Here is a 14482-nt window from a genome sequence, read left to right on the forward strand (position 1 = left end):
GTCTCAGCCATTCCAGGAGACTGAGGCAGGAGGATCACTTGCACCCAAGAGTTCAAGGCAAGCCTGGGCAACATAGCAAGACCCCTGTCTCAAAAACAAAACAAAATAAAAATTCAAACTTCTAGAGATGAAAACTACGTCTAAGATGAGGAATACGCTGGATAATAATGAATGCAATAATTGAGAATTTTTTAAAGAGGAAATACACACTAGATGAGATTAATGACAGATTAGATAATGCCAAAGAAAAGATTAGTGAATTTGAAGCCATAGCATTAGAAACTGTCCAAGGTGAAGTGCAGAGAAAATAAAGAATCCAAAGTCATAGTCATGAGGACAGCATAAAGACATTTTATGTCTTTTTGTTTTGTTTTGTTTTCCTTTTTGTGGAGAACAGGGTCTCTCTATATTGCCCAGACAGGTCTTGGACTTCTGGGCTCATACTGTCCTCCTCCTCCTCCTGCCTCCCTGAGAGCTGGGATTACAGGTGTGAGAAAAGTTTGCTTTGCATTAATCTTTTTTTTTTTTTTTTTTTTTTTTGAGACAGAGTCTCACTCTGTCACCCAGGCTGGAGAGCAATGGCACGATCTTGGCTCACTGCAACCTCCGCCTCCTGGGTTCAAGTGATTCTCCTGCCTCAGCCTCCCGAGTAGCTGAGATTACAAGTGTGTGCCACCACACCTGGCTAATTTTTGTATTTTTAGTAAAGACGGGGTTTCACCATGTTGGCCAGGCTGGTCTTGAACTCCTGACCTCAGGTGATCTGCCCGCCTCAGCCTCCCAAATTGCTGGGATTACAAGCATGAGCCGCAGTGCCCAGCCTGCATTAATCCTTTCTTAGCTATTGGATAATGTGTTCCACCAAACAAGGTAGTTAACCAAGAAAGAGGAGACAAGTAAACCACAGAGCCAAATCCGTCAACTGAGAGCTCCAGGATGATATCAAAGAATGTGAATGTCCAGCCAGAATGAGGTAGAAGAAGAAAGGGAGTTTGATAGAGTTTCTGATATGTTGAAATCAGTAGTTCTCAAATCGGGGTGAATTTGTCTTCTTCTTCCCCGTAGGCATTTGACAATGTTTGGAAATATTTTTGGTTTGCATTGTGTGGGGGAGGTGTTATAGGCAGCTAGTGAGGGCCTACAATGCACAGGGCAACCCCACAGAACAAAGAAATATCAAGCCAAAATGAAAATAGTGTTACTGTTGAGACACCCTGGAGTAGGCAAATTGGATGGGGCTGTTAGAAAAAAACAGAATTGATTTGTAAAAAAAAGTATACAGGTGATAAAAAATGAAGCTGTTAGTACTTCTAAGAATAATAATAAAGCAAATTGGAATGTAAAATGTACTTAGCCTGCAGTAAATAGTATTTACATGGTTTTCACATTGTAAACAATAATTATTAATAAACCACTTCAAGTGACAGCAACGCAAGATGACAGCCACAACAGGCTCAGTAGTAAAAGTCCCTTGCAATTTCTGTTGGAAGAACTCGAAGAAAGCCAGAAAGGAGTAGGAGATGACACAGTTAGCTGGAGTCTAGAAGATTACAAAGACATGACACAACATGGACAGGGATGATAATTGGGCCTCCAAGAACAATTTATGAAAACCGAATATATAGCCTTAAAATAGAATATGGACCTAAATACTCAGAAACACCCTCCCCCCGTAAGATTTGTAACAAGAAATTAATATGAATGGAGTTAATAGTTCTAATGGAGGGGTGGACGCAAGAGCCATATCAGTGCTATCAAAATGGCAGAATTCATATAGCATCAAAGTTGTCCTGCAAGAGCTTCGGCACCTAATGATGTCTAAAGAAAATATGAAACTCCCTCAGCCACCTGAAGGACAGTGTTAGAGCAATTAATCAAAAAGAAAAACCACAGGCCCTTCCCCTTCCCCCCAACATTCTATTTAAGCAGTCTTCATTTTTCACAGCAGTAAATTTTCTAGATATGTCTTGTAGACCTCAGAGTACTGGAAAGGAAGCTCCCATTCAAAGGAAGTTAAGATACTGTAAATGATACTAATTTTTTGTCCATTTGAAATATGTAAGTTGTACTATAACAAGTCATCCTGTCAAGTGTAGCCACTGTCCACGTAGTTGAACTTCTGGGATCAAGAAAGTCTGTTTAAATTGATTCCCATCATAACTGGTGGGGCACATCTAACTCAACTGTGCAAAGACACTCACACAATCACCTTGCTGCTGATTACATGGCCTGGGGTCTCTGCCTTCTCCCCTTATCCTCCCACCTCCCACTTTCCCTGCAACAACAGCCCTCTAGCTTGGGGAGCTTGTTAGAGTAGATGTGAAGGCTTCAGGTCACAGCCTGTGGGACTACTGCTGGGTGTGTGGGGTGCTTTGCCTGCACCACTGGTTTCTTAAAGTCTTAAATGATGCCCCTTCCAAGCCATCATCCTTTCCCCCACACTCCTCCGCTTCCGCCTTTGGCCAAAGCATAGATTGTAACCCCTCCACTCCCCTCTGAGATTGGCCTTTGATGAGGAATTCAGAGCTTTCCCCATATCTTCTCTCCCCCACCTTTATCAAGGGGTGCTGCTTTTTATTCCATCCTCCTCAGGTTGCTTTTTGCACCATCACCACGCAACAGCTTCCATGACACTTCCTTGCTTTGGCCAGAAGCCATCAGGTAAGGTTGGAAAGAGTCTTTGACCTCACTTTGTTTAGTTTTGGAACCATACTTATTCACTCTCCACCAGCCTGGGAAATGAGTATTGGGTCCTCAGCCCTGCCACTCTCTGCTGTCATCGGCTGATGCATTGTTTTTAACTCAGGTTTTGATAAGGTGAAAAGAATAGTCACCAGAGTTACTCAGACCTGCCAGCTCTCAGAGTCCTTGGTGGTTAAACTTGGAGAAAGGCCACATGAAGACACTTGGAAGCACACATGATCCCTCTGAATTGTTTTACTTTCCTGTAATTGCTTTTGCTTTTAAAAATTGAAGTTTTAAACAGGGCTTTCATTTGGTCATCCTTGCAATCCACTGGGGTCTAGTTTGGAATCTGACAACTGGAACAAAAAGAACCTTGAATCCAGTGCATGCCTTGGTTTTGGTGCTGCTGCTGCTTCTCAAGATCCTCAGCAGGGATTAAGAAAGAACCAGGTGTGCACAGCAGATTCCCCGAAATTGGCAGGCTTGACCTCCTGGCAAATTGCTGCATCTTTCCACTTTCTGTTCAGGACCACTAAATGCTGATGCATACCAAAAAAAAAGCAATTCGTTGTGTAAAAAAATTATTAATAAGCCAAAAAAGTCATTTTATGGTATTAAATGATGTTAGGATATGTGTGTGTAAACAGTTTGGGGCTGGGCACGGTGGCTCACGCTTGTAATCCCAGCACTTTGGTAGGCTGAGATGGGTGGATTGCTTGAGCCTGAGAGTTTGAGAAAGAAACAGTTTGGGAATAGGAATGGATGTAGAAGAACTACATCTTTGCCAGAAGTCAATATTTAGTTTCTAAAGAAAATGAAGTGAGTTCTAAGTGGTTGCTTCGTTTTTTAAAAAATTATTTTTTGAAAATGCGGAATGCTTTATGAATTTACATGTCATCCTTGGAATTTGCATGTCATCCTTGCACAGGGGCCATGGTAATCTTCTCTGTATCCTTCCAATTTTAATATATGTGCTGCTGAAGGGAGCACCTAAGTGTTTGCTTATGAGGAGTGAGACTAGTCGGGGTTTGTGAAAGGTTGGAGTCAGGGATTACCATTTTTTATTATAAGCCTTTTGTACCATTTGATTTTTAAAGCCATGGACACGGAGTTTTTGATTAAAATTTTATTTAAAACAAAGGCAAAAAATTTTACACAATATACAAGTCTATATGTGCATGTGTGTGTGTATAAATATATATGTGCCCATTATTGAAGATAATTGGTACCAAAGTTTCTGAAAAAATAGTTTCCTTGTATGGGAAAACATTATATGTATAGGTGCTAATATAACTCATAAAATTTTGATTTATTATTCTATTCACACTAGTTTACACCAAAAGAGTCATTTCTGAACATCAGAAAATAATTCCGATTGTCCTAATGATACTGACTTAATTATTTCAATGTTTTTGCTCTCTGTTGCAGTTGCAGGATGTGAGTTTGAATCTATGGAATGTCTACAGCAAGATGGATCCTATGTCTCTGGAGAGTTTGCTTTCAGATGTAAGGAGCCAAACAGTAACTTTTAAATATTAGTATACATCCAGCTCAGTGACCTGCTAGTGATCTTTAATTTGAAGAAATGCAAAGTATACTTTAGTTTGCCTTAGTCAAAAAATAGAGCAGTTTCTTTCTTGGTTATTGTCTTGAATTCCTTGGGGGTATAAAGGAGCCTGGCAAGTGACACTGCTCCCTCTTGTGCTCTGAGGTAACCTCACTGGAGGCAAAACCAGGGCTTCCTGCCTGGCCTTTGGTTTAGGTTTTTACCTAAAGGCATTCTTTCTGTTGGACTGGACTTTAGAAAAACAATGCAGAAGGCTTTCTCTGGCATGAAAAGATAAAAAGATGAGATTATGGCTTAAAGGAATCAAGGATTAGAGCTGGGGGGCAAACTTTTTCTGTGAAAGTCTAGTTATTGATATTTTAGCCTTTGTATGCCTTATGGTCTCAGTGGCAACTACTTGACAATGCCACAGTAGCATGAAAACAGCTCTAGACAGTCTTTAAACAAATGGGTATGTCTGTGTTCCCAGGAAACTATTTACAAAAATACATGGCCTGTCTATATCAGGATTGGGGGGAAATTTGCAATGAGGAGCAACAAACAGAACTAAAGCTTTAGGACTCTGTACTCTGGTTAGGCTGGTCAGTAGTGTCACTCGGTGGCCGTAGATCGATATGCATGGTCATGGACTTAGAATTAGCCATTTCTCCAAGGAGCTTCAGTGCAGTTAGCGAGGAACAATATTTAACAACCAAGATCTGGGCATTAGGTATGTTTCTTGCTTCTGTGAGGACATTGGTTTTAGGCCCTTTGAGTGGGCATGCTGAGAAAATAAAGTAAAAGAATCATAAGGAAAGGAAAAGATACAGTTTCAAAAATTGTATTTCCTTGAAAGCACAGAAGGTTTGAATCTACATATTGAAAAGTGCAGACCGGGCACAGTGGCTCACGCCTGGTGAGGAGGCTAAGGCAGGCGGATCACCTGAGGTCAGGAGTACAAGACCAGCCTGGCCAACATGGTGAAACCCCATTTCTACTAAAAATACAAAAATTAGCCAGGCACAATGATGCACTCCTGTAATCCCCACTACTCAGGAGGGTGAGGCAGGAAAATCGCTTGAATCCAGGAGGTGGAGGTTACAGTGAGCTGAGATCATGCCCCTATACTTCAGCCTGGGTGACAGAGCAAGACTCCATCTATGAAAAAGAAAAGAGGTCGAGTGCGGTGGCTCACACCTGTAGTCCCAGCACTTCAGGAGGCCAAGGCAGGTGGATCATGAGGTCAGGAGATGAAGACCATCCTGACTAAAAATACAAAAAATTAGTCAGATGTGGTGGTGGGCACCTGTAGTCCCAGCTACTCGGGAGGCTGAGGTAGGAGAATGGCAGGAACCCGGGAGGCGGAGCTTGCAGTGAGCTGAGATCCCACCACCACACTCCAGCCTGGGCGACAGAGCAAGACTCAGTCTCAAGAAAGCAAAAAAGAAAAGGATATACCATGCCCCAGAGAAAATTGTCCAACAATGGTCAACACTGAGACATATTCTAATAAAGTTACTAGACTTCGCCCTAAGCCCTGAATCCCCCCAAAAAACAGTAAAATCCTTTGGCATCCAGGTACAGATAAACTAGAAAAATGCAGGGTGGCCTTGAGTTTCTCCATAGCAGAAAAAAAATGAAGCGAAACACCTATAATAAAATCCTCAACAAAAACATAACACCCAAATTTTATTTTATTTATTTAAAATATATATATATATATTTTTAGAGACAGGGTCTTGCTGTGTTGCCCAAGTTGGAGTGCAGCGGTAATCGTAGCTCACTACAGCCTTGAACTCCTGAGCTCAAGTGATTCCTGCACCTCAGCCTCCTGAGTAGCTGGGACTACAGACATGCATCACCACGCCTGGCTAATTTTTTATTTTTCTCTAGAGATGGGGTATTGCTGTGTTGCCCAGGGTGGTCTTGAATTGCTGGAACCCGGGTGGCAGAGGTTGCAGTGAGCCAAGATTGTGCCATTGCACTCCAGCACAGGCAACAACAGCGAGATTCCATCTTTAAAAAAAAAAACAACCTGAAAAATTAAGTAATAAATATATAAATAACAGTACAAAGTGAAATGAACAGTAAAAGATAAAGCTGGATGGGTGAGGAAGGAGGGAGTAGGAAAAAGAAGTACACTAATTTTATCATTGAACATGGTCAGAGATAAGGAAATTGAGCATTAAGGTTTTTTCTTTCTTTCTTTCTTTCTTTCTTTTTTTTTTTTGAGACGGAGTCTCGCTCTGTCACCCAGGCTGGATTGCAGTGGCACAATCTTGGCTCACTGCAAGCTCTGCCTCCTGGTTTCCCACCATTCTCCTGCCTCTGCCTCCCGAGTAGCTGGGACTACAGGCGCCTGCCACCACGCCCAGTATTTTTAGTAGAGACTGAGTTTCCCCGTGTTGTCCAGGATGGTCTCAATCTCCTGACCTCATAATCCGCCCGCCTCGGCCTCTCAAAGTGCTGGGATTATAGGCATTAAACACCGCGCCCGGCCCGAGCATTAAGGTTTTTACATTAGTTACAAGGTAAACACTAGCACTCAATAATAATTTTTTGTTTTTGTTTTGTTTTTGAGACAGAGTCTCACTCTGTTACCCAGGCTGGAGTGTAGTGGCGTGTTCTTGGCTCACTGCACCCTCCACCCTACAGGTTCAAGCAATTCTCCTGCCTCAGCCTCCTGAGTAGCTGGGATTACAGGCACATGCCACCACACCTGGCTAATTTTGTATTTTTACTGGAGACGGGGTTTTGCCATGTTGGCCAGGCTGGTCTTGAATTCCTGACCTCGAGTGATCTGCCCACCTTGGCCTCCCAAAGTGCTGGGATTACAGGCCTGAGCCACCACACCCAGCCTCAGTAATAATTTAAGTAATGAAAACACTATATATCAGAGTATTTGAAAAACAGCTAAAGGAGTGCTTATAAGAAATTTTTAATTGAAAATAAGTAGCCAAGTGAAGAAGGAGAGAAGAGTAAGGAAAGAATTCACTGCATGGAGAGCAGAAAATAATGAAATAGAACATACGAAAGTGGTAGAACTCATACATAATGCCAGCACTGGTACTTTGAACCTGAGAATAATGAAATAGAGAAACTGGTAGCTTAATTGTGGTAGGTTACATATTTTTTTATAACTTTTTTTCCCCTTCATGCCCTTGTTGTAGTTAACAGTGAGTATTCTTTCCTTTACACTGTTGGCCCTGGTCATATGGAAGGTGATTGGTCATAACATGACATGTCTGACCAGAGGCCTTCGGTGTTCTTATGTGATTTTTCTTGCCCTCTTACACTCTTGACATGAGAACTTTTCCCAGGTATGTGTCGGTCCTGAAATGACATACATAGAACAGACTGTAACAGCCCAGCTGAGCCGTAGCCAGCCTGCAGACCTGTAAGCAATAACCTGACTAATAAACTCATCTAACAAGAAAAAAAAAAGGGAGAAAGCAGAAATTTCAAAAGAAGAAAAAAGAGGGCAGTGATAGGTACAAGGAAGTTAAGAGTCATAAGAAAGTAATTGCGTCACTTCAATGCAAATACATTTGGTTAAAGGTTAATTAAAATAGGCCCCAGGATAGATAGAAAATCTAAAATAACTGATTTTAAAAAGGCAGAGAAATTACCAGGAACACATTTCATGAGTGAATTCTCCTAAAACCTTCAAATATAGTTTGAGAGCTATTTAAAAGTTCAGATCCAGCCAGGTTCTGAACTGGGTTCTGAATTCAGGCAGGATTAGTGGCTCACGCCTGTAATCACAGCACTTTGGGAGGCCGAGGCAAGTGGATCACCTGAGGTCAGGAGTTCGAGACCAGCCTGGCCAACATGGTGAAACCTCTTCCCTACTAAAAATACAAAAATTAGCTGGGCATGGTAGCACATGCCTGTAATCCCAGCTACTTGGGAGGCTGAGGCAGGAGAATCACTCGAACTCAAGAGATGGAGGTTGCAGTGAGCTGAGATCGTGCCTCCAGCCTGGGCAACAGAGCAACACTCTGTCTAAAAAAAATAAATAAAAGTTCAGATCCTACCGTTAAAACATTTTAATGTAGTGATGAACTAAATCAGACCAGACAGCACTGAAAAAGAACATCTTGCAAACTTTTAATGAAATTAGCTAAAAAAAAAAATTCAGACAGCACTGGATCTGAAAAAAAGAAATTAGCTGTTATCAAAACTCATAAAAAGAAACTGAAGAAAATGAAGACTACAGACCACTATTATGAATATTGATACCAGTATTTTAAGTTAAATATTAGCAAACAGAACCTAGTATCATATTAAAATAAAATTCTATGAAGTAGGGTTTTTTAAGGGTTCTATATTTAGTTCAATATCTGGAAATCTATTAGTGTAATTGCTATACGAATTTTTCCTCTTGGAGCCTTTTATAATGACTCCATAGATACTAAAAAAGGCATTTGATAAAATTGAACATCTGTTCTATTTAAAATTTTCCTTTTTTTTTTTTTTTTAAACAGAGTCTCACTGTCACCCAGGCTGGAATGCAGTGGTGCAATCTCAGCTCATTGCAGCTTCTACCTCCCGGGTTCAAGTGATCTCATACCTCAGCCTCCTGAGTAGCTGGGGCTACAGGTGTGCGTCACCATGCCTGGCTAATTTTTGTATTTTTAATAGAGACGGGGTTTCACCATCTTGACCAGGCTCGTCTCAAACTCCTGACCTAAGGTGATCTGCCTGTCTCGGCCTCCCAAAGTGCTGGGATTCCAGGCATTAGCCACCGAACCCAGCCTCTGTTTAAACATTTCTAATTAAAGAAGAATGTAAAAGAAAAGTAACATCTGAAATTTTTGGTTTTTAAAAAAACATCATCATCCCCTGGCTAACCTAATTATGAAAAAAAGTGAAAATGCACAAATATACAGAGAATATAAGAATTAGGAAGACCATTTAACCACAGATAAAGAAGAGAGAGACAGGTAATTTAGTAGTATCTGCATGCAGTCTCCTCAGTTGAGGAGACTGCAGGTCACACATAGAGGCCAGAATAGCACTGTAGTTTTAAGAACATTGCTGGTGTCCCTAGAGTCAGTGGATAGGGTCCACTCGGGAGAGCATCTTTAATTGCACCTGGAACAGCAGTGACATCATGCAACTGAAGCAGCAGCGGTGGTGATCACCATGGGCTGTAGAGCAGGCTCTTTCCTAGTTTTCTGACTTCCTATGAGCTTGGTATTCTTAGGTGATTGGAAGAAAGAGAAGGAAGCCCTTATGATGTGTGATAGTGGACTTCCATCCCAAAAAGTAGAGGCTGAGAGCCAGATTTAACTGTATTTGGAAATAATAAAGTAAGGTGATAACTCTGCCTGGAAGTGCTCAGGATTGCTTCTCAGAGGAGTCATGTGTGGTAATCAGAGATTTTCCAGAAAAGGGAGAAGGTGGTAGAACATTCTAGACAGAGAGGGAAGGAGGCTGTCTGAAAGCCCCAGAATTGTCCTCTGCTGAATTTTGAGAGAAGGTGCTCTAATGTGGCTGCTTTGCCCTCCCTGGTATTTAAGCTAGTCCTTGCGTAACTTGGGGAGGGTACAATGAATATGGACTTGGAGCCACCCAAGAGCTGCTTCTGCTGGATGCCAGCCTAGAGCCAAGAGTTCTGTTTGAAGTTCAGTATCCTTGTCCTCTGGCTAAGGGCCAAGGCACAGTGGCATGGTTCCTGACTTCTGTTGCTTTCTTCTGGATTTGGCCTTGAAGAATCTGAATGATAAACTTTCCATCCACCTCACCAGTTCCACTTACTTACAACAGTATCCATTTCCACAAATTCAGTGTTTATGTTGGGGAAAGTTGGGAGAATAGTGTGTCTACTGGTAAGCACACAGGTCCTAGGTATCTTGTCTAGATATTTTTCCGCTTTTGCTGCTTGTTAGTATTGAATCCTCAGGTAAGTCACTTTATTGCTTGGTGCCTCAGTCTCTTCTCTAAAGTGGGCATAGAGAAGTAACAAAGATGTCAGGAAGATTTAAAAGGACAATATACATAAAACAACATTTCATACAGAATGCTGGTGATTTTTAGTATGAGTCATTGCATCTTGCACTGGAAAAATAGAATGTACATGGAGCTAAAGGCAGTACTTAATGATTCATTCTACCTTATTCTATAATTAGTACTGAGATATCCACCTCCCTCAGGGGTGATTTTTTGGGGAACAGAGTGCTTATCTTCTTCTCTGTAACTCCTAAAGCACACAGTGTTTTTCACCTACAAGTCAGCAGAGAATTGATATTGCTTAACTGTTTGACTGCTTCCTGTCATAGACCCAAACCAAAATGGGTGTCACCAGGTAGGCCATTTAACTGTAAATATACCTCCTGAGTCTGTTTCTAATAGAATTGAAACACAGTGTATTCTGTATTAATAGCCTTTTTTTTTTTTTTTTTTTTTTGGTAGGGGTTGGGGGACAGGATCTCACTGTATTGCCCAGGCTGGTGTGCAGTAGTGCTATCTTGGCTCACTGCAACCTCAGCCTCCCAGTCTCAAGTGATTCTCCCGCCTCAGCTTCCCGAGAGGCTGGGACTACAAGCACTTGCCACCACGCCTGGCTAATTTTTGTGTTTTTTTGTAGAGACAGGGCCTCGCTGTGTTGCCTGGGCTGGTCTCAAACTCCTGGGCTTAGGTGATCCGCCCACTCCCAGAGTGGATGAGCCACCGCACTCGGTCCCTTTTTGTTTTTTTTAAGTCTCACAAAAGTGAAGCATTCTGGTAAAGCTGAAGAGGTTGGACAGAGCCAAGTAAGGAAGGCAAAGATGCACTGTGAGATGGGTGGCTTTGGGCACAGCTTCCCTGAGGCTGGTGATGTGCATTGAGTATCTGAGAGAGAGCAGACAAGTGTCAGGATGTTGAGGGGAAGGCTCAGTTGTATATATTTATTTACATATATATACACACATGTTTATATATGTTATATATATCTATGTGTGTTGTGTATAACATGTATATACTTCTGTATACATGTTATATATAACACATGTAATTAATATATATTTATATGTGTATATATATAAATATTTTGAACTCATAGATTTAAACATATTTGATGTGTTTATATCCATTGCAATTACCATCTTTCTCACAGCCAGCCTTGGGCTGACCTGCAGTAGAGGCAGTACTGAAGATATCTAGTGTGCAAGATCTGATAATAAGCACTTGATACAGGTTATTTCACTTAATTCCTATAATATCTCTGGAAGGTAGGTAGTAGTCATCCCAGTTATATAAGGCATTTGAAGCTCTGGTTAAGTTCCTTGCCCAAGGTTACACAGCCAGTAAGAGGCAGAGATTCAAGCACAAGTTTTTCTGAGTTGAAACTTTCTTTAACTGTCGGAATGTGAATGACAGCCAACTTGAGAAGGAGAGTAGATCTGGGACCAGAGAGGTCAGACAGACGTTGAAAGTCTGCGGTTAAAGTGTTAGTTGGGAGCGCTAGAAGTGTATTTATCTCCAGAGTCTATAAGGGGATAATCCAGTGCCAAAGTGGAAAGATTGCCCTGGGCCCAGGATACAGGGCACTGACTGGACCTGATAGCAGTGAGCCAGAAACCCAGACCCAAAAGGATTGGTTTATCAGGCCAAGCCACAGAGGTGGGATGGCAAGGCATTCTAACCCAGGACCCTGCAGATTACCAGTTACAAGTACATACACATTTGTATATATAAAATACTATGTAAAAATAAGTTGAGAGAACATTTCCCAACGTGTTTACAGTGATTCTTATTCTGTTTTCTGTAGTGAACAAATAATACTTAGGCATTTGCTTTTAAAGACTTTTCATTATTAAAATAACATAGATGGCCAGGCATAGTGGCTCACGCCTGTAATCCCAGCACTTTAGGAGGCCAAGGCGGGCGGATCACTTGAGGTCAGGAGTTTGAGACCAGCCTGGCCGACATGGTGAAACCCCATATCTACTAAAAATACAAAAAATTTAGCTGAGATCACGCCACTGAACTCCAGCTTGGGTGACAGAGCAAGACTTTGTCTCAAATAAATAAATAAATAATTAAAATAACAGACTCAGAAAATAGCATAAAACTGATGTACAATCTAATAACTTAGTATAAAGCAAAGCAACAGAACCATTATCTCCTTCCTCTTCCCGCAAGAATAACACTATCATGAATTCTATGGTAGTCATTTCCTTACTTTTCTTTGCAGTTTTATCATCCAAATGTATTTTATAAACATAGTTTAGTTTTGTTTGCCTGCCCTGTATGCATGTGTGTGTTTTAGGTTTCTTTTAATCTGTAGGTTTTCTCTATCTCTTTGTTCCCCTGCCCCCTAGCTGTCTGGTGAAGAAACTAGATCATTTGTCTTATAGTTGCCATCAGTTGAAAATTTTTTTTTTTTTTTTTGAGATGGAGTCTCACTCTTGTTGTCCAGGCTGGAGTGCAGTGGCATGATCTTGGCTCACTCCAACCTCCGCCTCCCAGGTTCAAGCAATTCTCCTGCCTCAGCCTCTCCAGTAGCTGGGATTACAGGCATGTGCCACCATGCCTGGCTAATTTTTGTATTTGTAGTAGAGATGGGGTTTCTCCGTGTTGGCCAGGCTGGTCTTGAACTCCTGACCTAAAGAGATCTGCCTGCCTTAGCCTCCCAAAGTGCCGGGATTACAGGCATGAACCACTGCGCCTGCCCCATTTGAAATTTTCTTAATTGTATTCCCATGATGTAGTTTAACATTTTCCCCTGTCTCCTGTATTTCCTGATCATTGGTAATTGAATCTAGAGGTTTAATCAGTTTCAGGGTTGATTTTTGGAGAAACGACTACTTCCTACAGGGTGTTATATTCTTTATCAAGAAGCACATAATGTCTAATTGGTTCTCGTTTTGTGAACAGCAGTTGATGTGTAATCCCTAGATTCTTGATTCATTAATTAGATCCTCAATTCATCATTGCACAATGGTGTTATTCCAATTGTATATATATACATAAATATATTGTATATATGTATATTGTATATATTTTGAACTCAGATTTAAACATATTTGATGTGTTTATATCCATTGCAATTGCCATCTTCAGTGATGCTCAAATTTTTCTGTCTTTGGATAATGAACTCCCTTCAAGTTGGTTCACAATTTAACAGAATCTTGTTTTAACAGAATTAATAGTCCTTGATAACTTCCTGCCAGCTGCTATGTTAAGATATCCCAGCCTTATCTTGTACATTTCCTGTCTGAGACCCACACTCAGTCAGTTCTCTAAAATGTTCTGGTTTCTTTGAATGAGAAGTGGTATTTCAGCACCACAGTCTGAGTGCTAGAAGTACTCATTGCTGCTGGTTTGACCATTGTTTCTAGATCTCTTCAGTAGATAGAGCTAGGAAATATTTTCTATCTCTTTCTCTCTCTGTCTCCCTCCTCCTAATATGTGTTTGTATGTATATATAGATACCTGTATACGCACAGATTTTTTTTTGTTTTATCCTACATTATATATAAAACATACTCAGAAAACACTATCAGCACTGTCACCTACATGATGACTAAAAAGAATTTTTTTTGGGGGTAGAGATGGGGTGTCACTGTGTTACCCAGGCTGATCTCAAATTACTGGGCTCAAATGATCCCCTCAGCCTCCCAAAGTGCTGGGATTGCAGGCATGAGCCACCATACCTGGCCAGAATTTTGTGTGTGTGTGTGTGTGTATGTATGTGGTAAGTATCATATATAATATGCATGTGTACATATGTATACATAGATACACACACATCTGTATAGATGTAGATAATGGATAGTCTGGACAGCAAGTAGAGAATGTTTACATTGTTTTCCCAGCAGTGTTGCTTTGTGCTTTATGTCTAGGGCCAGAAGTAGAGTCAGTACATGGCTAGCACAGAGGTCTAAGTACTTGTATATCCTTGAGAGGAGGAGGGCATAGATCTGGCCAGTGAGTTTTGGTGCAGCAAACAGAATGCCTGCTATGAGCAAGGCACGAGACTGGGTGCCTAACATACATACCCTTCCATGGTGCAAAATTGACAGTGAAGATGACTGTCCAATTTGAGTACAAATTATTAGCAACTTCAAAATAAGGACAAGGATAATACTTGAGGAGTATCTTAAGCAAGTCCTAACTGATGGGGTTTTTTTGTTGTTGTTGTTAATTGATGATGCCTTCAAGAAAAGCCAGTAGCAAAAAGCAATTTGTAGTGCTTGAGAATAAGAAGGAGTTCAGAGAGGATGCTAAAAAGCAGCTGGGGTGGGGAATGGAGGCCACATG

The 14482-nt window shown here is 41.1% G+C and overlaps 1 protein-coding gene, 1 non-coding gene and 1 pseudogene across 3 annotated transcripts in view; 2 read left to right on the forward strand and 1 right to left on the reverse strand.

Annotated features, from left to right (window-relative positions):
• The window catches only part of C13H20orf194 (chromosome 13 C20orf194 homolog), a 168672-nt gene that overhangs the window by 44405 nt on the left and 109785 nt on the right, over positions 1–14482 (forward strand). For both annotated transcript variants that reach the window (XM_010378967.2, XM_030914275.1), the window contains exon 7: positions 4114–4191. In XM_010378967.2, coding sequence (XP_010377269.2) covers positions 4114–4191 — 78 coding nt within the window. The remainder of the gene's footprint in view (positions 1–4113; positions 4192–14482) is intronic.
• LOC104674604 lies at positions 1437–1874 on the forward strand (annotated as a pseudogene).
• LOC115892981 lies at positions 3567–3675 on the reverse strand. Its single transcript, XR_004052946.1, has one exon. It is a non-coding gene; the product is annotated as a U6 spliceosomal RNA (small nuclear RNA).

The sequence above is a fragment of the Rhinopithecus roxellana genome, chromosome 13 (genome assembly GCF_007565055.1).
Source record: "Rhinopithecus roxellana isolate Shanxi Qingling chromosome 13, ASM756505v1, whole genome shotgun sequence".
NCBI classification, from domain to species: Eukaryota; Metazoa; Chordata; class Mammalia; order Primates; family Cercopithecidae; genus Rhinopithecus; species Rhinopithecus roxellana.